This window comes from Buteo buteo, chromosome Z (genome assembly GCF_964188355.1).
Source record: "Buteo buteo chromosome Z, bButBut1.hap1.1, whole genome shotgun sequence".
NCBI classification, from domain to species: Eukaryota; Metazoa; Chordata; class Aves; order Accipitriformes; family Accipitridae; genus Buteo; species Buteo buteo.
In genome coordinates, this window is record NC_134204.1 from 743,465 (window position 1) to 770,028 (window position 26,564).

General features: G+C 53.2%; 1 protein-coding gene across 3 annotated transcripts; it reads right to left on the reverse strand.

Moving 5' to 3' along the window:
• Window positions 1-7,569: 7,569 nt before the first annotated feature.
• Window positions 7,570-26,193, reverse strand: ONECUT2 (one cut homeobox 2). Of its 3 annotated transcripts, none has more exons than XM_075020283.1 (3): window positions 26,093-26,136; window positions 25,017-25,966; window positions 7,570-7,856 (listed from the first exon to the last, which is right to left on the reverse strand). In XM_075020283.1, exons 1-3 carry the CDS (start codon window positions 26,134-26,136, stop codon window positions 7,570-7,572), a joined length of 1,281 nt encoding a protein of 426 aa, XP_074876384.1. The 3 variants fall into 3 exon arrangements, with proteins under 3 accessions (XP_074876384.1, XP_074876383.1, XP_074876382.1); XM_075020282.1 differs by having other exon boundaries at window positions 25,017-25,947; window positions 26,017-26,136; XM_075020281.1 differs by having other exon boundaries at window positions 25,017-26,193.
• Window positions 26,194-26,564: the final 371 nt, after the last annotated feature.

Genomic DNA, 26,564 nt, shown 5'->3' on the forward strand with positions numbered 1-26,564 from the left:
TTGCCAACATGCCCAGTTTTATATTAAAGCTTTGGAACCATGAAGAAATAGAGGAGGAGGAGAGGGAGAGGGAGAGAAGAAGGAGAAGGAGAAGGAGAAGGAGAAAGAGAAGGAGGAGGAGGAGGAGGAGGAGGAGGAGGACTGAGGAGGAAGAAGAGAAGGAAGAACAGGAGGAGGAGGAGGAGGGGGAGGAAGGGGAGAGCCTTTGGTATTATTAGGAGTTTTGTTCTTTGCAGGGCTGCATTGCAAAGCACCACAGTACAAAAAGCCCACCAGGTACGATTCGGCGGCCCAGTTGAAGCTGAGGTATTCACAGGAAGAATAAAAAAAGCACAGAGAGGTCTAGACTGGCAAAATCGTTGCTTTGGTTCAAGCAAGGCACTCGTCCCGTGGTAATGTCACACTTTGCAAGTGAAGCATGAGTCCGGTAAGGAACGCGATTGCTGCAGAGGACCCTGCCAGCTCTGGGGATTTTCTGTGTCCAGCCTGCCACCTGCCCGTGCGGGCAGGGGGTGGCGAGGGGCACGGCGGGAAGGTTTCGCCGAGCACAAGGACAGATCGTCTCCTCCACGCCCGGAAGGCATCCTGAGAATTATTATAGCTTTTTGTTGAAGGAATACATATATATAGATATAAAAAGCACACTTGTCAAGTCCCTATCTTTTCCAATACAGACTTAGAACAAAAAAGAAACACAAATTAAAAGGCAACACTTAACCAAAGCGGAGCTTTTGCGTTGAGCTGTTGGTAATTTGTCTATGTGAAGCCCGAGGCATTGCTCAGGCAGATTTCCTAGGGAAAGGCTCAAGCCCCTGCAGCAGACGGCCCCGTCCCACCCCGGGATGTGGCTCCTCCGGGCTCTGCACCGACGCGGTGCCTCACCGACGCAGGAGACGCTGCGCTGGGGTGAGTGTCGCCTGCCTTAATTGTCATTAAATCGAGGCGTTTGTACCCGTGCGGGTCAGGTCCAGAGATTTATAAACCAGCTTTTAAGCTCAGCCAAAAGTGCATACCTGCAATCTGAATTTTTGGGTTTTTTCTCTTTTAAATTTACCTACCAGCCTGTGCTCACCGTCGTCTTGTTTTTACTGTGGAACAGGCTCTGCTATAGGCAGGATTAGGGGGGGCTCCGAAAGAAAAGCTGAACTTGTGTCTGAACGTGCCTGTGGGAAGCTGCGGAGGTACAGGGTGGTGGGAGCAGCAAGCAGTGCCCAGGAGTGGATTTGGCTCATCAGAGCACTTGGTTCAGTCGTATAAACAGGATAAAACAGGCTCAAAGAAACAAATGCTAAAGGGCACCACTAATTCCCCAAAGACAAACAACCAACTTTTAAGTAATCGCTTAGGAACATGATACTAATGGAGCTTAATGTAGCTTTGTTTCATTGCTAACTTGAGAAAAATAATTAATTGAATTTCATATGAAAACTGTAACTGCAAACAACAACAGAAAAATGTGAGCAGGAGGGAGCCGCCTCCGTATCTGCCGTGCTCGCCGGGTTCAGCAGACACCGTGCGTGTGTGGGGGCCAGGCAGAACGGGGTTCGTCCGAGCAAAGGGCTTGCTGCTCGGTGTCTCGGTGGCCAAAATTAAGAAGAATCCCCCTCCCCTCAGCCTAGCTGTCAGCAGTGGGCTCCGCCAGCGTGGGGGCCCGCGGACCAGCCCGTTAAATTCTGTTCAAGCATGGCACTGCTTGTAAATAATAATTTCTAGTGCTAATTGCTGCTGCTGCTGCAAACGCCCACCCATACATACTTAAGCAGGACTTCTGCAGGTGGCCGCATGCAGATCCCTTTCCCCAGGGAATCGGCTGATGGACAAAGCCTGGATTCATCTCCAGGTCAACACAACCGCTCCATCCACTGGAATTCGGCGTGGGGATGGACGTGAAATGGTTTCACGTCTCCAAACGTTTTTGGCTGGCAGGAAGGCATAAGGGAAACACAGAAAATGTTGTCACCAGAATTGGCAGCTTCCAGAAGAAGTATTTCTTTGGGTGTCTGGGTTGCAGCTGTACATTACAGTGTGTAGGAGAGAACAGTTGAAACTATAAAAGAGCACAAGCAAAATGCAGACCGCACAGAGAAAGAAATCTTTGGTATCTTTGGTATCATCAACACGATTAAAATTACAAATGGAAAAAGTCAGTGAGGTAGCCTCTTTGGTTCTCACTAGAAATAGAAAGGTTTTTTTCTTTTTTTCTTTTTTCCTTTTTTTTTTCTTTTTTCTTTTTTTTTTTTACACACACAGAAGTTCATTCTTGGAAGCAGCTAGTTTAAGGGTTTCTCTCTTTTTGCTTGGCATGTATTATTTTTCCCCCAGCTTAAGTTTTAAGAAGCCACAAAGTTCAGGCAAAGTATCCCAGTGTCTTTTTTTTCCTATCGTTTCTGAATGCACAGTTTTAGGTTGAATATTCATTGCTTGTCCTCAAAATTCGCTCTGTTGTTCTTACAGAAAATCGGCTGTAGTGCTTTAAAGGTAATTCTAAATAAAAAATAAAAACTATACAAGGGCATCCTCAGATGATGATGAATAAGTTAAATAAATAAGTTATATTATGATGGCTTTATGTGCCATAATAAAGGTACGTCGCACTTTCTAATCAGATGGGAAGGGATTAACTTAAATAATTTAAACTTTGATATTTAAACAATTAAAATTAATTAAAAGAAGAAATCAAAACTAGACTCCTGTTTTACGTAACTCGTAATTTTTCTGCTGTCTGTAACAGAACCTGGCTGCTCTATGAAGCAATACTAACTTTTAAGTGTATTTACTAACATAGGCTTCGCATCTCTGATGCGCTACAACAGTAAAATGGATAAATAAGCAAGATTAATCCCAAATTAATTCATAAATGATTGAATTTATGAATAAATAGTTACAAATAACTAACATTGGAGCCTGATCCCGCAGCCTGTATTCAGGCAAAACTCCCATTGAATTTTAAAGCTAAAATGAAACTCAATGGGATTTAGACTGAACAGAGATTTCAGGACCTACTCTAAGACTAAATTAAATAAATTACATTATTGATAGACAATATATTGGCTTAAAACCCACAAGTGTCTGGAAAAAAAAATAAAACCATTTTAAGCTCTGCCTTTTTAAAAAATTTAAACAATAAAAATTCCCCTTAATAAATATAAAGGAGGCCAAGTATAAAGTTTCCCCATGTCTTAAAAATACTTAGGTATTGTGACAAGCAAGAAAAACATCGGGTTTTGTCCGAAGCTAGCACACTCTTTGCAATACCATGTCGTTACCGTGTCTTGCTTTGGAAGAGGAGATCCCTATTCCCTTATGCAGGTTTGAGCGTAGTTTGCTGGTTTAGTCCTTCGCAGGTCTTTGGATTCAGCTTTAGGTAAGAGAGAGCCAGAATAAAGCTATTCAACCGAAGTCATCAAGCACATTCTTTGTTCCTTCACGGATGATTAAGCAATATCCAAGGTTTCTTGAAAGTTGAATTCATCTTGGATGTGCCTGTGGTAGTAACTCCAAGTACACGGTACAGAAGATGCTGGGATACTATCTGTACATACTAGTCTTTTGTATCAGAATAAATAAAAGGAACAAGTTACATTACACGGCTCTATAGATTCATAAATATATGGTATATAAATGTAACATATCTGAGTTTTTTTTTTAGTACGGGCAGAATATAGCATATATTCTGCTCGTACTTGTACATACAAATATATCTACCCACAGTATATGCTATCGACACTCCTCTTCTGAGATAGCTGCTACATAAAAGCCTACAAGAGTTGACAATGAAATGGAAGACATAACATAGGGCCATGAAAGATGCAGGGATAAAAAATGCAGCAGTATTTCCAGATGTTCAGATGAAAATGATTTTTGACAAATATGGAGGAAACATGGGCATTGATATATTTGCAATCCCCAGCACAGAGAAGCCTCATGCGTTTTGCTAAACAAATGCTGCAGTGCGGGCAGTAAGGCCAGCCTTGGCACTACTCAGTGAAATCATGTCGTTCCTGGTGTGAGATGGCGGATCAACATTTGAAAGATCAAGAAAAAAAATCAAGCCATAATATTGCATAACAAAACCTTCCAGAATTTGGAGAAAATGAATGACTTCATGGAAGATACATTTTCTTATAATTCAGGAATTGATCTAGACTTACTTGGTTACGGCTATTGGGATGAACTCTGAAGAGAAATAAAAAGCCCAGGTCTTTGCTCACAGACTTCATGAGAAGCCCAGGGCAGGCTCCCCTCTGCCTCTAAGGACGGTGGTACGCGGGAGGCAAACCCTTCGGTCGGTGGACGTCCCTAACGCGAAGCGTCCCAGGTGCCCATCTCCGCGGTGGACACCGGCTGCCAGGCGCACGCCTTAGGGGATGCCTGGGGCTCGGTCCGTGTCCGAGATGACATGCTGCTCTGCCCTGGGACTGCGGGAAGGGGAGGGGAGGTAAGGAACGACAGTTGGGTTTTCACGGGTGGTGGGTCATCTCCTGCCGTGCTCACAGGGGCACTATGGAATGGAGCGTGAGAAAAGTGATCAAAAGCCAGCCTCTGCCTGCTGCAGACTGCGAGAGGATGCTTTCAGGATGAGACGTTTCCCCGGAGGGCAATGCCACATTCAAAGCGCACGTGGAGAGGCTGATTTGCGTGGACCCCCTTGGATGGGAATGAAGGTGAAACGTCAACGTGACCAGACCACCTCAGCTGGCCCTGCTCTACAGCGTGCTGACTCAGAACTTCTCACTCAAATACCCGGAGGCATCTGTACACATCAGCCCAGACCTGAACCATTTTTTGGCAGCTTTATTCCATGTCTGACTACAAGGCTTCTTTGGATCATTTTCAAATCACGCATGATCTGTCTGGAAATCTAAGCTGAGGGATGTTTTGATTCCCAGAGCTTGTCAGTTTAGCTGTAAGGATCCTGAATTTACTTTTCAGAAACATTTCCTGTCCTGAGTGGACAAGGCTTTTTGATTTTCTTTCTTATTTTAAGTGTAAGCATTGGAAAATAACTGCAGAACTTTTGCAAAGTAGTTAAAAAGAAGCCCTCATTTAAAGGTAGAGATGGAGAAAAATGGTAGCACTGCGCTCCAGCTGTGAAGATAAATTTGGACCTAGGTCTGCGTGTCATGATTTGGATCATCATGACTTTGATCAACCAACATAACATGTCTAATATGTCAAAACGAACTACTGAACTGCCACATGAACCGCTGAAACCTCAATTTTGGTTCAGATCGGGATTTGATCTCAGTGAGCCAGGCTGTGGCAGTGCTCAGCACTTACAATGACATAAATCGGTACATATATATATTGCAAGTTTTATCCCCAGGGAAGGGAAAGAATGGTGTAGGTTACTCAACCGATTTCACATACAGAAGGATGGCTGTTCAAAGCTCTAGACATACAGGAGACCAACTCTACCCGACAAAACAAGTCATACCCAACCGACAAGTTTTTCCTACGTGGCTCTGGAGAGAGGAGACATACCAGCGTAGTATCCCAACGTCTTGCACTTGGAGTCCATGCAGCTCTTGGAGAGATCCCATGTGGGGCAGAAACAGGAAAAACATAAATAAACCCACTCTTTTGGTTGCGCAAAGAAACAGAAGTGATTACCTGTACAGAGATCAATGGTGCTATACGCATTTAGTCGTGCAAGAGGAGATAATGAACTGAAACACAAGTAGTGAGAATCCTCATCTTTGGTATTGTAGCTGTTGAGGTTTTGGTTGCTCTGTTCCTTGTTCTTTTGAAAAAACTGCATAGGCACAAATTAAAGACAATCTTCAACTTTAAGATGACTGAGTTGTCAAATGAAGCAGCAATCGTACTGGCTTTGCTTTGTTCTCGTTCTTGTCAACCCTTTCTTTGAGATCTGCTTCCTAAAACGTCCAAGATGTCTGTCAAAACACAGTGTGTTACTCATTTGCTTCCTGACGTGCTTCCTTGTTTTTTTTTATTTTTATTTTATTTTTAAATGGAACAGTTTGTTGCAGAAGAAGTAGGTGCAGAAAACGTTTCTTTGGTTTCGATTAAGTAGTACATAAAAAAAGTCTCAAGTGTCTCTAAAGAACCACGACCGCACTTGGCTTGCTGCCGCGGACTCGGCCGGTGCTCCAGGAGGGGCCGTTCACTGGTAAGCGCGCACATCGAGCGGCCGCGGCCATTTCGGCGGCACGGGTCGGGGCTGCGAGGCGTGGACGGGGCCGTGGCGTCGGTGCGGCGGCGGCAGACGGGGCTCCGCTCACGTCGGCTGCCAGCGCTGCCTGCCCGCTCTGCCGCAGGGCAGCCGCCGGAGGTGGAGAGAGGGCTTGGAGTTTGTGAGGCTTCCCCATCGCCAAACAACCACCCGCACCAGCGGTGACAAAGAGAAAATGGCAAGTTATAAACATCTTTGGCTTGCAGTAATCCTGTCTCTTTGGTGTGCTGTGTTCCCGCCAGCTTGGGTAACCGGCGGATAAAAGGAACTTAGGGGATGCAATAGGTCTAGATGGCATATTGAAGTCATATGCGGCACATCTAAAACGGTCAGTGGCATCTGAGGGCTTGTTTCTGGTTTTTTTCCTGCTTGAAAGTACCATAAAATACCGAAAAAATGAACAAAAGTACACTGAACGCTAAACACGTTTCAGTAACAAGAACGTTGTCGAGGAGAAACTAGAATCCTGGTAACTAAAAAGGACGTATTAATGACCTAAAAAAATCTAGATCTTTCAAAACGTTGTGTTTGCTCCATGTACTGTAGCAGTTAAACTGACCTCCTGAGTGTGCATCTGCATTAGGTACAAACACAGAACTTGTGACAAACTGCAAACTGTGCTTGAGGCTCGTGTGGTCACAGAGGTGTTCCCTACCAACCTTGGAAGTTAGGCTGCATCTTGAAACAATCGCTGTAGTGAGTCCAGGATCGTACCTATCTCTATAGCTACCGGCTTTGTGCTTGATACTTTGAGCTCAAGTGAACTGAATTTTTCTGATCCAAGATCAAGCTATACTCACTGATTAAATTAAACAAACTAAAAATAAAATAAAAAAACCCAAACAAAACCTTAAAATTTGATCTCTTTTCTTTTTTCCCAAAACACTTAACAAAACCATGCCTGAGTTTTAAAAACAGGTTCTCGGATTCTTTAGCGTCTACGTGTCAGACTTTGTGCTCCGTTCTCGCGTGGCCGCGCCACTGCGGCGAGCTTTGGTGCAGGGCGGTGTGGCCAGCACCGGCACTCTGCCGGCAAACGCCAGGCACGCACAGGTTGCCCGGGCTCGCAGCGGCCCCCCCGCCGGCCGGGGCTCTTTGGGGCTCAGGAGAAACTTGCCTCACGAACGACTCCCCTACGTTTCAGACCTGCTTCGCCTGTCCTGAGCATAGTATTGTAGAGAAAGAGGTTAATTTTTCAACGTGCGCCTGCTAAGACTGACTAAAAGCCGTAAGAAGTGTCCTCTGTTACAGCTGGGCTGGGGTTCGTTTCCAGGAGGATTGTGCTTTAAGTCACCAGTGAAGGGCCCCGCCGCGAAGCCGCTCTCTCCGCCGCGCCGTGCCGTGGCACGCCGCGCTGTGCCGGCCGCTCCCCGTCACGCTTTGGTACAGGTGCTGGGGGCCGAGGAGGAGCCCCCGGAGCTCAGGTCGTCCTGCCACTTCTCCAGGCTGCGCCGCCGGGCGTTCATGAAGAAGTTGCTGACGGTGGTGAGCTCCAGGCCCAGCTGCTGGGAGATGGTGATTTGCATTTCTTTGGAAGGGCGCTTGTTCTCCTTGAAGATGGCGAAAAGCGTTCTGCGCTGGAGGTCCGTGAAAACCAGGCGAGATTTCTTCTGGGAGTTGTTCCGCTCTTTGTTCGGCTCTTGCTCTTTGCGTTTGCAGGCTGGGGAAGGGGTGGGCAGCGACAGAGAGAAACCAAGGTCAGGACGCGCACGGCTGCCCGCAGACCCCGCCGGCCACGCGCAGCGGCGGGCGCGAGCGGTCACCCCCCTGCAGGACCCGCCGGACCGGGGCACGGGGCCGCCGGCCGAGCCGGCACCGGTGCCGGCACGCGGGACCCGAGGGCTCACGGAGGAATCCCCGGGGGGCTACGCTGGTGTTCGCGCTCGCACGCCAAAGACCTTTGCCTTTTCAGAAATGAGGTCGGACGGGCACCTGACCGGTGAGCGCTCGGGCACTGAACTCCGAGGCAATCGCAGCGCTCCCCCCGACCATCCCCAGACATGGCCCTCGAGTTCACTTGCCATTTCTGGACAGTGGCCAACTTTTGAGATTCTCCGCGCTTTTTATAAAGCCACCGTCTGAGAAATGCGTTGCTCTTCTGTTACAGCAGCATTCGAATTAACAATTTAGCTTATCTGATGTCAGTCTAGGAAAGAAAATGCAAAGCAGATCCTTTTTTTCCCTTCAATAGCTAAGACAAAGATTAATTCTTTGTAGAAACTGATCTTGTGCTGTAGCATATAACAACCGCAGATTACTATTTTTCAACAAAACTGTGCAGGCCACTATTCCGTAATGTAAACCCCACCCCTTGGGTAACGTACAGGACAGAGGAAACACAACTGGAAATCGCTCTTCATGCATTTAGAAGAAATCTATTCATATTTTGGGACAGATAGCCTTTTCTTTGATCTGCCATTCCAAACACATACTTAAAACAACTACCATGGGCACAATGGTGAAGGCAGGACCCCCCCAAACCCGCTTGGTTAGTACAGGGGACAGAACAGCAGAAACTGCCCCGCTGTCCCCTCCCCGCACTCCCTACACAATTTGCACAAAAACACCGTCCATGTGGGGCTGTGGTGTCTTTTCCGGGCACCAGCTGAAATCCACAGCACGCTGGGCTGCCCTCCTGTCTGCCAGCGAAAGCACCCCACTCCTGCCAGGCATTCCCTGGGAACTGGTGCCCCCACGTCCTTCTGCACCCATTTCCCTCACTCACTCCCACCCAGCAGCCGGGCGTGCAGCAGGGATGCTCGCAGCACCCGCGCCAACGGGTCCTCTCCCAGAAGATGTCCGCAGGACGGAGAGGTGCTGGAGATATGCCCACAGACACCGAGGGACGGGTAAAACCCCGAGGCAGGGGAGGACGCGTGGTCAAACTCTGCTCCCAGCTTTGCTCTCTCTGACCCAGGACAGGCTGCTCTGCTCCCCACATTCATCTTCTCCATCCCCAAAATGAGGCCTGGTGCCACCTCCCCAACAGCCAGGTCTAACATTGGCACAGGAGTTTTATTACTTTAAACACCCCAAAGCAAACCCCGCTCAAAGCTCCCGTGGCAGCAGCTCCCTGTGACTACCACTGGGGAAAAGTCATGTTCAAGAGCACAAACTGCCACCCTCCAGCTGAACCTTCTGTGTGCTTGTTTTCTCCAGAAAGAGACCTCTGTGGACACTTTTTAACCATTTACCCATTTTTTTGTGGTTTCTATCCACTGCTGCAACAGCTGCTGTCTGAAAAAAGCTGCCAAAACTTCAGACATCTGTTGTGAGATAAACTCTTAACTTCTGCTGTGAGGCCATTTGTTTACAGCCTTGCGCAGAAGTAACCAGACCACCTAGTGCGTCTCAAATTCTACAGCTCTCTATAAGGTTGCACTTCCATGTGGTCTCTCACAGACTACAATGTAGAAAAGCTATGGAAAAAACAGACAGACATGAAATTGCAACTTTCTGAGATGAAACAGTAGCAGTGCCTGCTGTTTAGGCAGTGTCCCTCATCAGCAATTACCTCTCCCTGCATCCCCAGACCATGTGGACATCCAGGCAGCCCCTTTGCTCCAAAGCCACCCGGCAGCTGCCACCCAATGCACGTGGTTTAAGGCCAGCCAAGGCTTCTCCTCGCTGCCTGCAGCTGCCTGCTGGAGGGCTCCAGGCAGGCAACCCCCCCTGGGGCACCTCACACCCCCCCTGCACGGCCACGGGCTGCAGCGCAGCCCCACTTGCCGGCAGCTCCATCCTCTTCGTCGCTGCTTCACAGCCGAGTCTTAAATTGCAACAACTGCATTTTCCATAAGCAAGCTCAGAAGCATCGCTGAAACCAGGGATGGCATGACACAGCACGATGCGCTCCCCCCGCACGACACTCTTCACAAGTTGGTCCAGAAATGAGGTAACACTTCCCAGCGGAAATCATCTATGAACGTGCAGCTCTGCTGAAAGACACGGGCTGATTTTTTTTCCCAACATTTGCCAGCTGAGCTGACTAGAACAGCTGAGCTGCCTAGAAACCCGGGCTGTATATGTTTGAGTTTATCTGCATTTTGGTTTACAGCATGAAGCTCCTTCCAGGGTGACAAAGTAGTCTAAACCACCTGGGATTGCAAGCAAAAGTCTTTCATCTGAGAATAAATCTCCCCTTCCTCCTCGGATGGTCTTTGTTGCCTTAAAGCCTGACCCTCTCCTTCCCTGGGCTGGAGGCTCGGCGCGGGCAGCCTCCCCGCTCCCCAGCGCGGGGCGGCTGGGTGGGAAGGGCTGCAAGGCACAGGGCGGCCGCAGAGCCCTGGGGCGAGCCGGCGGTGCCCTGCGGGGGCCAGCGCCATCCCTCTGCCCGGGGCGTCCCCCAAAGCCAAGGGCGAAGCCAGCCAGAAATGCCCGCCAGAGCTCAGGTCAGGCAGGGCAGCAGCGCCGGACCATCACTGCGCCAAGCGATGCTAATGGATCCTAAAAAAAAATCAGTATTAATAGCTGGTCTGTATTTATTAGCACAGAGAGAACATCAAGTGCTGAAACCAATACCACTGCCGTAGCATACCCAGATTTAAAAATAGCCTGATAAGGCTGTCTACACAGGGCAGTAAGATAAAAAAAAATCCATATGTTGACATGGTTAGGTAATGTGCTGGGACAAAATAAGTAGAGTGAATTGATAAGTGGATGGGTTTTTAAGCAGCCCTATTAAATAATTCTGCAGGTCTAGAATGTGAAATGAGAACCTGGCCCAAAAAGTAAAACTCAGGCTGTGGAAATGCCTGTAATTAACCCGAGGTCAGGACCGTACTGTCTTACCTGTGCCTGAGCATGGCACCACCGGGAGCCTGGCTCAGCTGGGTGCGTAACAGACTACACTGATCAGCTTAGTTTTGTGCATGGGACAGTATTTCTGCAGGAAACTGGAATATTTTATTGACTCTGATCCCTCTCTTGTGTCTGTTCTCAGCTGCCAAATGCCAGTGGCTGCCACAGAGCTGCCTCTGGGAGGAAGGCAGGGGTCGGACCATTCGAAATACCCCCAGGTGAGCCCAAAGGCATCATGCGGGAAGAATTCGGGTTCTCTGAACTGCACCTCTAACACACTCCACAGATAATGTTTTACTGCCTGTCTGAGATGAAAAAGCAGATATTAGGCTGGATTCCTGCATTCAATGCTTTGCCTTCTGTCTGCAATCCATGCGGCGGTACTCCCGACACTGGGGATGTGACGAGCGCCTGCATCTTTGCTGCAGTTTCTAATAGGTTCCGGGACACCAGGAAGGGTCTAGTGTTTCCTAACATCACTAATTTATGTCCAGAGATACTCTGCGTTTTACAGTTATTGGTATCTTATAATAAATAATGCAAAGGTATGTGCTTTTCAATGCATTCAGTAAATACTTTCCTTGAACTGTTAAGTTTGCTCTTGAAAAGGCACCATAAAGGCAAATGTTGTTCCTTGACATGCATTTATCAGAAGACAAAAATGGAGTGAGCACTCTAATAAAATAAGGTTATTTTTCAGGAAACCGGCCTACAGAAAGAGAAACGTTTTAATAGTAGAGGGAAGGGAAGCGGCCATTTTGATTCTAAGAACAATTTGATTTATTAACTGCAGTTAATACTGAACATATTCTATGTAGGAAAATGGACAACTAGCAAGAAGTGAAAGCCATAACTGTGGAAAAAAAATAAATCTTCCCTTTTCTTCTACACTGGACTAAAGACGCTTTACATAGAAACAATATACAAAGAGCTCAGATTCAGTACCGCCTCACTTAATGTTGACTGAAGTGGAGCCCCCTGAATTTAAAGGGCATTAAGAGCGGTGCAGAGACCTGACACTGCACTGCAGGGCTGTGTCCTTCAAGGAGGGACAGTCTGTCTTCAGTGAGCGTAGGTTTATCCTGCAGCTAAAACTAAGAGAACGTTTAAAAAATGTTGCTTTAAAACAGAATTAGGTATTGCTTAGAAATAAAAAAATAAAATTAAAAAAAGCACCCAGAGTAAGTGTGGAGAGGCGGGAGGCGAGTCAGATGAGGCACCAGGAGGTGACAGGAATGAGCCCCAGAATCTCTGCAGTTCTCGGCGCTAATGAGGTTCCTCTCTATGAAGACAACTATTCAGATGTTCAACTTTAAATATGCAAGACACTCCATTGATTTTTTATTAGCATGTTTGCAAGCCTGAGGTTAAGCATGTGCTGAAATATTTTGCTAGATCCCACAGACAGTGAGAGCAAAGGCAGGCAGGCAGACAGGCAGTCGTCCCTCCTGGCTAGCAGATACAGCAGCTCTCAGAAAGTTTCCCCCAACCCCACCTTTCTGTGCGAGGGTTTGGCAGCTGGGAAACATGCCAGCCAAGTACCGTGCCCTGTTCATCACCAAAATCCAGCCATCGGTCCAGGCTGCCCTGCGCAGCTGCAGCCCCGGGAACTGGGTAATACCCCACCGCTCCCAGATCGTCCGCCTCTGCCTCCGCTGAGCCTTGCTAAGGGGCTGTCTCCCCGAATCCCCTCCACTCGTAAGCCAGCTCCCCTGGTCAGTAAGGCTGGAGCTCATTTCACCTAATGTTAGCCAGGGCATCCCATGTCCCGGCTTCCCCTGCAGCCAGGGCACAAGTGTCGGATGCAGCTGGGATGCGACCCCTCCTGCAGGCAGACGCCTCGCTGCGAGGGGGTGACAGCACGGAAGGACACGGCCTCCGCTCACGTCTGCCATGGACTCCATCGCGTCTTGGGACACACCTCTCTTGCTAGAAGAAAATTTGCTCTAAACTGCCCACATTTAATAGCTTTCAATACAATTCATGTAAAAAAAGAATCATATCACACCGCTCTGGAAGAATCACGACCCCAGTGTAACCAGGAGCTGTAGTGACTGATGTGTACTACATCAGTTCCAGCATCTGCAACCCCATCGGCTTGAAAGGGTTCTGCAGGAAAGTGGTGAGGTTTTGGATTTTATTTCTGCAAGCTCGTCTGCGTTTTTGTTTCCTTGTGAACTTCACGCGCTTCTAATTTAAGCTCAATTATTTTTGTCACTGAGTATCATTAAATTGAATATTTCTACTAGTAGTTCATTTGTCTTATTTTCTGCAACAATAACTCTTACTTTCCATTTTCTTCCTCAGAAGAGAGGAACCTAGCCAGCCCATGCATTACAAGTAGCTATAAATCCTGAAAAATATCTAGAAGCATTTCAGTTGATAAGCATTGCCTTTAAAACTTCTGTTTATAAAGGCTGAAGCACTGGAAAATTTACTCTGTCATTACAGATGAATGCGTGCCAACTACCAGCAAAAGGCAGTGGATTCCCTAACATCACCGTGGGGGTGTCCCCTCTGCCCTTCTGCAGGGAGAGGGCTCATCCCCCAGGAGCTGTGGTGGTCCCCAGCGCCCAGAGCATCCCTGCCCAGCCCGGGGGCCAAGCACCTCGCTGCCAGGCTGTGGATCCCAGCGTGCTCCAGCCCTGGAGCTCCCAAGCCCAGGTGGGAGAGCTACCGCAGCTGGCAGATCCCTGCGGAGTGGGACCCACCGTCTGGGGCAAGTCCTCCACAGAGCTGGTGAAAAGCTCAATGAAACGCAACGGTCCAGATCAGACGATCTGGCATTTTCTCGGGACGGGTTTTTTTCGCTGAAGGATATCCACCAGGCTCCATTGTTAATGGCTGAAACAGTGTCCAGCTCGGAGCAATCAATCTGCAGCGTGTAACGCTGGCCTTACGAAACCCAGAAGCAGCATTGCGTACCCCTATAGGCAGCAATAGTTTCTGTCAGCTGTTTATGCACGCACAGAAAGACCAGTCCTTTTTATAGAAACTGCTTTTGCCACATGTAGGCCAAAATTGATTGATACGGAGCTCACCGCTGCGACTGACAGTGCTGCGCTAGTATTCTGCCAAATCCCACCCTCCAAAGGCACGGGGCAGGGATGCTCCCCGGGTGAGCCGGGGCCTCCCTTGGCTCCTCTGCTTCTCCCTGCACTGGTGCTCCAGAGGGTCACCAGCATCAGGAGGAGGAGGATGGGCAGGACGGGGGGGTCCCGGGGGCTGGAGCGGTGCCTGCGCAGTCCCTGGTGAAGAGGAGCTGCTTGCAGAGCCGGGTGGTCGGGCTGCCTCGTGCCTGTGAATCATCTCAGCACGTATTTCAGAAAGCAGGCTCTGCAGAGCTTGGGTGGGCGCGTGTTCACGCCACGGCTGAGAGAGCCCGTGTCCCACGGCTGAGGAAGAGGGATCGGGACCGTGCCGCTGGCAGCGGATGGGGCAAACTCTGCTCGTCTGCTTGGTGCTATGCTTGCGGCAAGCGTGCCAGCGTAGAAATAACGATTGCTCAAGCAAAGGAAAAAACGTTGATGTGAGATCTTTCACTGGCTAATGCCACCACGGCCGGAGCTGCGGGGAGTGTGGGAAGCGACGTCCCCGAGGTGCAGGGGGCTGGTCTGTAGGGGGGCACCGGGCAGTGATGCTTACGGGCAGAGGGGCTTTGCCAACCAAGTTTTGAGACCACAGACTGTAGCGACAGGCACAGAGGGACCCGTGGAGACCACAGACCCATCCCACTTCTCTTCCGAGAGCCCGACACCAGTTTCCTTTGGATACTGGAAACATTAATGAAACAGCTGCCGTGATGTTCTGTCCTGTGAAGCACAAGCACAGTGCAAGCCCGGCTTCTTGTACAAACAAAACCCCAACGTGAATCTGACGTCAATTCACTTCCCCCCTCAGGTATCTCTACTTTTAAACCAATTAGGCGAGGGGCTTTTAACCAGAAACCCTGGAGGACTATTTAGCAGTCCGAAATTTCTCAGGGCCATACTTCATGGTCTACTTTTCCTGAAAAAAGCCTCCCTTTGTGTTTGTCTCCTCTAAATCTGGTTCCCTGCAGTTTCTCAAGTTAACTAACACCCTCAGATAATCACTAGTTTTCTAATGTTTTTACTCTAATGGCAAAAGTGACTTTGGACCCATGAAACAAACAGCAGATGCTAAGAAGGAGCCAAGTAGAGAACAGTATTTCCTTAATCCAGCAGTAAGTAATTTCTCTCTATCGTTCGTAAGGATAAGCCATGAATATTGATCTCCCGTATGTGGTTTCATACGGGTGTAGTACGAAGTCAACTAAACCCAGTTATCTGTCTGATGGAACTAAAAAATGTTCCTCAATTTGATTTCGGAGAGAACTCAATGTGAAGGAAATTTAATTATGCTAGTAATACTGAACACAATGAAATGACCATCAAAACGTTTTCCAAAGGTTTAAAATGTTTTTCTTTCGCTATGATTCACTTAAAGCAACCTCTTGTATATCTGTGTTACTACAATCTGTTAAAAACTAGGCCTCAAAAATCAATTTGATTACCTCTCTGAATTAAGTATGCACAAATGAAAGCAATTGAGATCAATACAAATTAGGTTAAGTACTCCACTGTGTACAAAATCATTATGTAACAAGAAACAATTTGAATGAAGATGCAAATAATCACATTGTCAGGGTGTGCAGCCAGTGCGCCTTCACCTGCTCATTTCCATCTGCTGCACACATGCACGAAACCCTCCTGATCTCTGTAATCCCTACGAATGCCCTCTGATGGCATTTATCTAGAAGAACAGAGTATGCCCACAAATGAGAAGCGTAGCACAAAGCGTTAATTCTGTTCTTCCAGAGAAGGTCCACCATTACGGGAGAAGATCTTTTTGCTTGCCCAAACCGACCCTCCTGTAACAGCAAGATGTTCCCTACACCGCGATTTCTGTTTGGAGATACAGGGACTGCTACAACGCTCTGAGAAAGAAGTGCACAACCTCGCTGCTTCCTGCCAGGAATGGGTTTTCTCGATACTCAACCTGATTTTTCTCTCTCTTAATTCTGTCACGGAAGGAACGCCTTCCTCTCTCTAGGTCTTGCATCCTTCAGCTATTCCAGAAGAAAAGATGAATGGGTTTGGGGACTCGGTTCTTTTATATTTCTTTCTGGCACGTAGCAGGTCTCAGGCTATTTGTGTCAAATCTCTTGTAAATCTGCTGGGTGGCTGAAATTGGGCTGTAAATTCTGCAGGGCAGGGGCTGCTTCCTCCAGTGCAGTGCTGCAACACCCATCTCAGTGTGGGATCCGTGACAAGGGCCTCTAAGTACTATTGTAATATACTTCCATCATTAATACAGAATAATAAATAATAGATGGGATAGGGCCGATTTATTGCACTCTAGGGCGAGAATGAGTGGAGGCTCGGTGAGCGTGCAGTACCGTTTCAATGTACTCCTTGTCACCGAGCGGCTGCAAGCTCTAACTGTGCACTGAAGCCGTTTCTGCAAGGCAGCCCCCCCAGTTTCTCTTCTGTGGCCGAGGCAGGGAGCGTCCCCTGACACTCAGTATCCATCTCTCTCTCTACAAACAAGCTTTTCTGCGAGCTGCAAAAGGAACAGACGTGATTTCTGACAGATTTCTGTTTCGGAGTTGATCGGGAGGTCTCCTTTCCGACAGCTGGGGTATGTGTAAGCTCTCCCTGCTGCTGGGATCACCTTCCAGCTGGTGCAAGCTCATGCCGTAGCCTTGTTGCAGAGCAGGCACTTGGGGCACCTTCCTTCTCCCCAGAGGTCTCCTGTTTTCACAAGAAGGGGTGCAACTGCCCAGTTACCTGTGAGACCTCTGGTCCTGGGTGCAATGACACCCCCGGGGTACCCCACGGGGAACCAGTGACATTGCGAGGAGGGGAGCGGTGGGGCTGCAGGGACAGACAGATGGACACACTGCATAACTGCATCAACCTCACTGGGGTGCCAAAATACACTGGTGCTGGTTCAGAGTCCCAGCTGCTTTCAGAAGCACGAGCTGACAGAAACTGTAGAAGAGGCGGCATCTAAAAGCCATCGCCCGACTGCGATGAGCAGTGTCACCCCACTGATGTCCCACTCCAGGCACCACCAGCTCTCGCAGCCGCGCGGCCGCTCGGGTACTCTGCCCAGTCATGGCACAATGTTGGCTCCTTCAAACTGCGCTCTGCGAGTCCTTCACTTCTAATGCCTGGGAGATTTATGTCTCCTCTTGTTCTGGAGATTCTCCCGTTTGAATCCCAAAATAGTTTCCAGCTGAATTACAACACTTTTCTGTAACAAGGATTTATATTCCCCTCGTCAGAGCACAGAGCTGAAACCAGACCTTCCCCACACCGAGTGCGCTGCCTGTTGTAGCAGCATCTACAAGTGATGCGCCAGCACATCCCCTCAAGTACCAGGATACAGCTGCGACCTTCTCCCCGTGGAGAAAGGGAAGGGCTTCAGGCATCTTTTCCAGGAAAGGACTGGGAATTTAAAGTTGACGTAGGTGAGCAAGCACTGAATAGGAGTCTGAAATCTTAGCGTGGGTTAGAATTTGAAATACCTTGCCTTCTTCTTTTCTGCTGACTACACCTCGCAGCTTTCCCATAGCTATGCTGCTTTGACACCCTCCCATGCTGCAGCTCCCTCCTGGCACCTTACACTTGCAAGTCAGAGTTGCAAGCTGAGTCCCGTGGGCCCTACTGCAAGGGAAAGTATGGACCTACTGAGTTCTTGCCGTGTGCCTCCAGAACCAGCTTGTTTTCAGAAATTCTGACTCATGGGAGAAAGCAGGAAATGATTGTTTCCTTTTAATGGCTGTTACCGATAGGGTGCAATTATGAAGAACAGGAGAGGACAGGAGCAAAGCTCTGCCGACTTATCTGGGAAAGACAGACCTGCGCTGCCCTCCTGGCTCCCCGAGCTCTGCTTGCACTTCAGATGACGACTGCTGAATACACAAAGCAAGAGCAGGCCTGGCAGGAGCGGTGTTCTTTGCTGTGCAGTCAGGTTCCCATGTTCTTCTTCCCAGGGGCTTACGAAAGCGTGGCTTCAGCAGGAGAGGTAAGTGTCCTTCCCCTGCCCAGTGCGAACGAGGTAGCGTGCGGAGGTGAGGAAGGGAGTGAGCTCCTTCCAGGCAGAGGGGCCATGGGTCTCCCTCCTCCGCAGCGGACGTGCTACCACGCAGCTGGTGGATGGGAGAGGGGATGGCACTTCAGCAGGCTATGTGGCTGATAGCAGTTGCGTCAAGTAGTGCTCCTGTCACCCCCGTGGTACGAGCCGGCTGACACCCAGCGTGGCTCCGGCGTCGGGTCTGTGCAGCCGTGCCCCACAGGACACCTCTTCTGCCGTGCCTCGTCAGGGCTGGATGCGAGAGGACACCAAGACGCTGCACCCTGGCAGGATCTGGGCATGATGGAGGAGAAAGTTGGCACTGAAGATGCCAGAAGGAGAGGGAAAAAGCTTTGGGACGGGGAAAAAGCTTATACCTAATCCACGTGAGCCTCTGCACATCAGGAGGCTGTGGTCAGGGCTGACATGGTGCTGTGGTGCCACTGGTCCTTACCAGCAATAGCTGGTGGAAAGATGTTCGTGCTGTGACACTGGCTGCCGAGGAAAGCAGCGGTGTCCTCACCTGATATGGGAACGAGGGGGCATGATAAGCACAGAGGAGAAGGAAAACGGAGAGGAAGGTGTGTGGGAAGCTCTCCGAGGAAGACTTCCTCATGCTCTTCCTTTACCTTCTTCAGCTACGTGCCGCTTTGCCAAAGCTTAATGCCTCAGCGCAGGCCCCCGTTCTTAAATGCCCATTATGACAAGATGAGATCTGCTGGAAAATCACCACTACTCATAAATATGTTCCCTGCTTACTTAGAGATATTTTGGTCCCAGAGACAATTTGTGTTTTGGGAAACTGCCAGCCTCTATCGCTTGTCTAATAATTCCTTTGTGCAGCATTTACCAGTGGTTTGAGTCCCCTTTTTTCACAATGGAGTAGTTTGATTTTATAGCTCAAAAAACCCAAACAACCCCAAAACACTCCAATTTCTTTTTTGATTGCATTTCTATCTGCCATCAGTGAGTTGTCTTGTTGATCTTATCACTGAACCCATTTGAGATTAGTCTATTTTGTATGATTTCTGCGTACAAAAGTCCTCTATAAATCAGAGAGCCTTTTATGCAAAAGTCTGCAAGATTGATAGAGCTGGATACAAAATCTTTTACCTGGGAAAAAGAGATGTATTATCTGTCCCACTGGACATAATGCTTTCTCTGCATATGCATCTCCAAAGTACGATGGGGCTTTTTCTAGAGAAGACAGGAGACAAGATAGGAGTCTTAAATACAAACAGATTGCTATCAGAAGAAAGGGAGTCATTTTTTCCCTGTGTCTGGCGGGGATAAGATGAGAAGCAAAGGATTTAAAAGACAAAAAGGGAGATTAAGGCTAGTCATTAAGGATTTTTTTGTACCTGTAAGCCCTGGAAGAGATTGCCTAGGTAGCCTGAGAAATCCCCATCACTGGAGATTCTTGAAGAACGGGGCAGACTGTCAGGACGAGTGATGTCTCTAGTCCTTTTCAGCCCTGCTTTCCCTGTTAGATTAATTCTCCGTACACCTGCAGAGCCCTGTTTCCACTCTGAAGGCAGCCACAGGGGAGCTCCTCTGATGCAAGGAGTCTGCTACTTTTAGTGCTTGGAGACGCAGAATAGATGTGTTGGGTTACTGGCAAGAAGCTTGTCATCTCTGAGTAATCGGAAGGGATGAAAAAGCCACTTGGAACTGGTGGATGGCAGAAACATCTAGGACAAGACTCTGCAAATACTGCAAGGGAGGAGTGCTAAGGATGAGCAACCGGGGCCACGGTGCAGAAAAAAGCGCAAAGTTTGAGTCAAAATGTCCCTGTAAAGAGTGAGGGAAGAAACAGCATCCGGTACTGGAAAATAATCCTTTTGGCAAAACTGTCCTCTCCTTTATGTGTTCCTCACCACAAATAAATTCTGGCAGTTTTTGGATGCAGAGGAATGTTTGAGTTTGGGATATTTCAGTTTAAATGGTGATGGCCAAGAGATACTAGGAAAAAAATGAGATGCTGGGGAAAAAAATCTAAAGAGGAAATAGTGAAGAACAGATTGAAAAAGCTCAGAATGAGTAACACATGTTGATCGACTAATTGTTTCTTAAATAAAGTAGAGGGTAAAAGAGAGAGAAATGCATTCAGTGGCAAAAATGGTCAGATTTATCTTTATCAGCCAGTCAAGAAACTGATAAAAACTGGCTGCCGAACAAAAGTGGTATGCAAATTTTTGCAGGGCAGAAACGTCTCCAGAAATAACGTGGAACAAAAAGATAGGGCGGGTTATTATTTCAGAAAGTTGGTACATGAGAAATATAATTTATCACCCAGCACCACAATTTACCGCGTGGACTGTTCAAACATAACCACTAATCCATATCTGCAGAGAGCACTAATATTTCAAGCCACTAAGCACCTTTCAAAGAATCTTTAGGTACCTGTATATTTAGTTCAACGCTAAGAAGTACTTTTCTATATAGATAACGCACCGGGTCAAGACGTTGTTACGCCTTAATTTTTAGCTGTGGCTACCGACAACAAAACACTTTCAAAACCCGGAGGGAGAAGCACTAGGTACGGCACAAAGCGGCGGAGGACGGCCGGACAACAACAGTCCGCCTGCACACAGCCCCCCCCCGCCAGCAGCTGCCGCATGAGGACCCCCCCCCCCGCCCCACCCCGGCGCTGGGGGTGTCAGAGTGCGGCGGGGTCAGCCGCACCAGCGCAGCCCCGGGGGGGGGCGCGGATCTCCGCCCCCCCGGTTCACCGGGGAGAGGCCGCAGCCCCGGGCGCCTCGCCCCCCCCGCTCCCGCCGCCGCTGTCCGTGGTGCTGACGGTGCCGCCGCCGCTCCCGCGGCTCCGGCAAGGGGGGCTTTGAGCCCCCCCCCGCCCCGGGGGGGGGGAGGCCAGCGCCGGCCCCGCTCCCGGGCGCACGGACGCTCCCCCAGCCGCGCTGCGCTGCACCCACAGCGGGCAGAACCGCGGCGGGGATGGGGGGGGAGCGGAGCTTGTCCCTGCGTGGGCACCGCGCTCTGGCCGCCCCACGGGGACCGGCGGCCGCGGGGGGGGGGAGCGGGGTGATGCCGTGGCGAGGAAGAGTCGGGCACGGCCGGGGCTTTCACGGGAGGGGACCCGCGATGGAGCCTCGATCGCCGCTCCCGCGAAACCGAGTGCTCCGAGCCCCCTCGGGGCTGCCCCACGGGGGTCCGCGGAGAGACACCCGCGGAGAGGCGCGGGGGGAGAATGAGCCCCGGGAGCTGCCGCTGCCCCTCGGGCGAGGGCAGGCAAAGGGAAGCAGGGCTGGCAGAGCCGCCCCCCCTCGAAACGCGCCGCCATCGAAGGGGTGGGAATCCGGCGGGGCCCGCGCCCCTCTTCTGCGCGAAGGAATCTCCGACGGCGTTTCTGTACAAAATAATCATCAATAACGGGATTCAGCGATCGGGAAATGCAAACCAGCAGGGCCAGCGTTTTGCGGATCGGCCCGGAAAAACAGCGAAGGCGCCGGCCGGTCTTGCTCACCAGCACCGGGCCGAGCTGCCGCCGCCGGCGGTCACCGGCTTCAGCGGGGCCACACGACGGCAACGCGGGCGGACGCGGCTTCGCGTTCGATGAACCTGATCCGCAGCTGAACTCTGCCCCCTGAACTCACACCCCCCCCCCCCCGGAGAAGTACACTGACTCACCTACAGATCAGCAGTATTTTTCACCCCGGCAGAAATTTAGGGACTGCCCGACGGGGACGCAGCCCGTCAAGGTTTCACCGAGGTGTTCCCGCCGGCGGGGGACGGGGGACGGGCAGGCTCTTGCCCGGAGCCCCCGCTGCTCTGGGGCTGCCCCGCTCCCCCCGCAGAGAGGGGCAGGAGAGGGGACGGCAGCCCGTTTTGGGGACGAGGTCCGGGGGTGACGCCGCCGTCGAGGCGGACGGAGCCCCCCGGGGGTGGGGCGGCGGGGTTTCGCGCGTTTCGTTTTGCTTTTGGGGGAGAAGCGCTTGTCTGAAGCGCAGGGCAGCTCCCCAAAAGCCCCGTCCCTGCTCCAGCTGCCCCCGGGAGGAGCCCGGTGCCCCCCGGGAGGGCGCTCGCCGCTGCCCCTGCGGCAAGACGCTCGCACGGTGAGGCCAAAGCCATGTTTTGCCCTCGGATTTCCAAAGCACGCACCAAAAATGCCTCTCCACGTCGTGAGCTGCCCACACCTCTGCCCGGACTGCCAGTTCTGCCCACAGCCAGCCCTTTCTGCCCGTACTCCTCTGAGCAGCGCAGCACCGGCGGTGCTTCCAGCGCAGAAACGCCTGAGCACCATCCGCCGGCTTAGGGGCCTTTCAGATTCTCTCAAGAAGAGATAATAAGCACAGAAAGAATAAGAAAGAAGCAAATAGAAAATTATTATATATCTTCTGTAATAAGAAGAACTAATACACGCATCCCACTGCTACAGCTCCCACGGGGACAGGGGGGATTTCCCTCAAAGGACAGCAGATTTTCATCCCATTTGGGAAAAATTTACAGGAGCACGGGGCAAACGGCTGGTGTTTTTCAGAAATCTGAAATACTTTCAGCTTATTCCCCTTGCTCAGAGGGATTTAAGCAGGTGAATAAAGGGGAAGAAGGAAGCACTGAGGCAATGAAGCTGCATATTCACACGTGGTAATAAAAAAAAAAAAAATCGATTTCCCGAAGGGAACAGTAATTTGCAAAGGTCTTTCCCGCTCTGGCTCCCACTCCATGGGGAACCCGTGCCCACTCGGCGACTGAGCTCTCTCCAAACTTTACTCCTAGATGCAAAGGCATTCAGGGGGAACTGGGAAGGTGGAGATCCAGAATTATATATGCATAACTCCGTGGGTGCAGCAGGAAATCAGAAATCACATCTACGCACCTGCCGGGCGACAGCATGGATGTCGCCCTGCAGGTGCATAGATGCGATTTCTGATTTCCTGCCCTGTATGTTCAGCTCCGTGGGGAACCCCCCACCCGGGACCGGTGCTGGGAAGGAAAAGCACCAGCAGCATTACTGGAAATGAGCCGGCTCAGGTTCCAGATCAATGAAAACTGGGTCCACGCGTTTATGCTCCTGTTGCCAGCATTAATGCTCTTTTAATCTTCTAAACATTATCTGCATCGATTTCCCTCTAGATACGCGTTTGTTTGAGAAGGCGACATCACCGCGTGCTCCGGAAAAAAAAAAAAAAACAAAACCCAAACCCTTTCTGTTCCTCTGATGCTCCTGTTGCAGACAAACCTCGGGACCTTCATTTGGCTGAAAATACAGAAGAACTGGATGCCCAGGGGGTGTTTGTCACCCGTGGCTCCTCGTCCCCTCGCTCTGACGCATCCCACCCCAGCTCGGCAGCTGCCCCGCACGCAGGGACCCTCTGCGCCCACCTCCCTGCCCGGGGGGGGAGAGCAGCCCACCGCCTCCAAACAGGAGAGGGAGAAGGAGCGGCCCGGAGCCCCGCACACGCTCGCTGTGGCGGAGGGAATCCCGTGGCAGAAGGAGAGATCTCGGCGCCGTTGGGGTGCGGGTCTGCCGGCAGCCCCCCCCGGCCGGCCCGGTGCCGCAGGGCTCGCCCCCCTCTCTCCAAACGGCATTGTTCCCCCTGTCTTCCGCGGGAGACAAAAGGAGGGCCGAGAGCCCCCCCACTCCCCGCAAAGCCACGCAGAGCTCTCGCCCCCGTTACTTTGCGGGCTGTGGGATGTGCGGAGCTACCGCGGCACCAGCGCGGCAGGAAAGAGACGGTACCACCGCAGAGAGCAGGGAAGAGCCGCCGGGAGGGTCCGGCTCGGGCAGAGACCCCCCACTCTCCCCTCAGCCACCCCTCCGAGTGGGCTCCGGGGCGAGAGGCAGCCTTCGGGAAAGCCCGCTTCGTACCTGCCCTCCGCTAACCGGTAACGCTCGAGGATTCGTCCGGCCGGGCTGGAAGCAACGGAGATGGAAGAAGGACGGACTCGTCGGAGCAAACGTCCCCGGGTGTCTAAACTGCGCCCGTGGACCCTGCGCTGTCCCAGCGGGGAGCCGAGCCGGGCGCAGGCACACACCGCTGCGCCTGCGGTCTGCGCGTCCGTCCACGCGTGTCTGGCCGTGTCACAGCCCGCCCGTTTACCCTATGGCCATATCCACCAGACGCGCAATTTCCACGGGGGGGGGGGGAGAACACAGAGGCGTGACAGGGCCCTGCCCGAAGTCCTGCCTTACCGGGTTGGGGGGGGGTGTATGTGTGTGTATGTGTGTCCGTGCGTGTGTCCGTGTCCCCCCCCGCGCCGCCGCGGCCGGCCCCCGCAGAACAATGGGGGCTGCGGCGCCCCGCGCCCGCGCCAGGGGGCGCCCGCGCGCCCTCCGCGGGACAATGCGGGCGGGCCGCGGGGGCTGCGCGGGGTCTGCCGCCCACCCCCCCCCCCCTCCCCCGCAGCCGCTCCGCCCGGCCCCGCGGTCCGCGGTCCCCGGCCCCCCCCGCCCCCGGCCCGCCAGCGCTCGGCCTCTCCCTCCCGCCGCGCCCCGGAGCGGCAGGAGGGGATGCTCGCCGAGAGCGCGGAGCGGCGCGGAGCGCCCTTCAGCACCCGGCCCGGGAGAGCGGCCCCGCCGCCCGGCAGCGGCCGCGGAGAGAGGCGGGGGACGGGGGGGACGGGGACGGGGCCTCCAGGCCGGCCCCGACCGCCGGCAGCGGGGAGCGTCTCTCCGCCAGCCCCGAGCCCCGCCGCGCCCCGCCGGCCCCCGGCCGGGCTGCGCAGGTGGCGGCGCTGGGGGAGGCGGGGGCCAGGCCGGCCCCCGAGCCCCTTGTCCCCGCGGCCGGCCGCTGAGGGCGGGCGAGGCGGAGGGCGGCAAGGGGAGGCCGCCGAGGCGGGCCGGTACCGGCGGGAAGCGCCCTGCGGAGCCGGCCGGGGCGGCGCTCGGCTCCCGGAGGGTCGCGCTCGGCTCCCCCGCTCCCCGCCGGCCTCCCGCGGGGCGCCGGCCCGCACCTACCTGCCAGCCGCAGGGCCGACATCCTCTGGAACTCGGGCTCCTGCAGCCACTTCCACATCCTCCGGAAGGTCTCCCGGCCGGACTTGAGTTTACTCCAAGGCTTAGGGTTCCGCAGCAAGTCCGAGAGGGTCCCCTGAGAGCGGCACAGCACCCGCTGGGCGAAGATGGCCTGCGGGATGCTGTAGCGCTTCAGCTCCGCCGTGATCCTTTGTGCCACTTCTTTGGTGTTGATCTCCTCCAGCTGCCCCGAGCTGCTCACCTGCGAGCCGGAGGAGGAGGAGGGCGGCCGCTCCCGGCCGGCGGGCAGCGCGGGCCCGTGGGGCGGCGGGTGGCCCGGGTGCGCGGGGTGGTGCATGCCGTTCAGGTGGGGCATCATGGCGGGGGGCGTCCCCAGCCCCCGGGAGAGGTGCTGGTCCCCCCGCGCCAGCATGGCCGCGTGGGCGTCGAAGTTGGGGCTGAGCATCTTCTCGTGGCCGGGCGGCCCGTAGCCGTGGAGGCCCTGCTGGGCGTTGTGGAGGGGGCCCAGCCCGTTGCCCAGCGGCGAGAGGCTCTGCCCCATGCCGGGCATCTCCTTGTAGGGCCCGTAGAGGTTGTTGACGGCGGGCAGCCCGCGCTCGTCCCGCATGAGGGCGAAGCTGCCGCTGACGTTGCCCGAGAGGCGCTGGTGGTGGTGGTGGTGGTGGTGGGCGTGCGGGTGGGCGTGCGGGTGGTGGAACTTGTCGGAGACGGTGGAGATGGGCGGCAGGGGCTGGAGTGGCGTCAGGGTGGTGTAGGTGCTGCTCATGCCCATGCCGGGCGGCGAGGACTCGCAGGGCATGCTCATGGCGTGGTGCAGCGGGATGGAGAGCTCGGGGCGGTACTCGGCGGCGCCGTCCAGCAGCGAGGCCATGCTGGACACCATGGCCGGCCGGGCGGCGGCGGGGGCCAGCTCCTGGTGCGGCGGCGGCGGCGGCGGCGGCGGCGGCGGGGGCGGCGGCGGCGGCGGCGGCGGGGGGGGCACCCGGAGCGGCCCGGCGCCGCGGCCGCCGTGGTGGGGGCTGGGGCTGCCCATCAGCTCCGGCTCATGGCCGGCCGCCCCGTGCAGGCTGCCCAGCGGCTCCATCGCCATCTCGGGGTTCATGGCGCAGGCAGCCGGCTCCCTGCCGAGGCATCGACGGGCGCTGCGGCCGCTCCTCATTCACTCATGGGGGCGGCGAGCCGCGCCGGGGCAGGGCAGCGCGCCGCGGCCCCGGGCCGCCCGCTCCGCCGGCCCCGCGGGCAGCGGGCAGCGGCCGCTCAGCCGGGCCCGCGCCGGCCCCGCGCCATGTCCTCGCCTCGCCGCCGCCGCCGCCGTCTGCGGGCGGCGGGAGCTGTCCAGGGCGCGCTGCGCGCACAGCCCTGGCCGCGCCCGCTGGGCCGGGCCTGCGCCACTGACAGGCGGCGCGGCCGCGCGGGCCCCGGCGCGGGGCGGGGCCGGGCGGGCCCGCCAATGGCGGCGCGGCGCGGCGCCGGGCGGGGCGGGGCGGCGGGCCGGGGACGGACGGGCCCTTAAAGATGCCGCGGCCCTTT

Excerpts from the sequence above, each read along its gene's own strand:
- ONECUT2 (XM_075020281.1), bottom strand. The coding sequence starts at position 26,193 with ATGAGGAGCGGCCGCAGCGCCCGTCGATGCCTCGGCAGGGAGCCGGCT. Across the intron at positions 7,857-25,016 it reads GTCGGCCCTGCGGCTGGCAG|CCTGCAAACGCAAAGAGCAA; the intron begins GTAGGTGCGGGC and ends CCCCTTCCCCAG.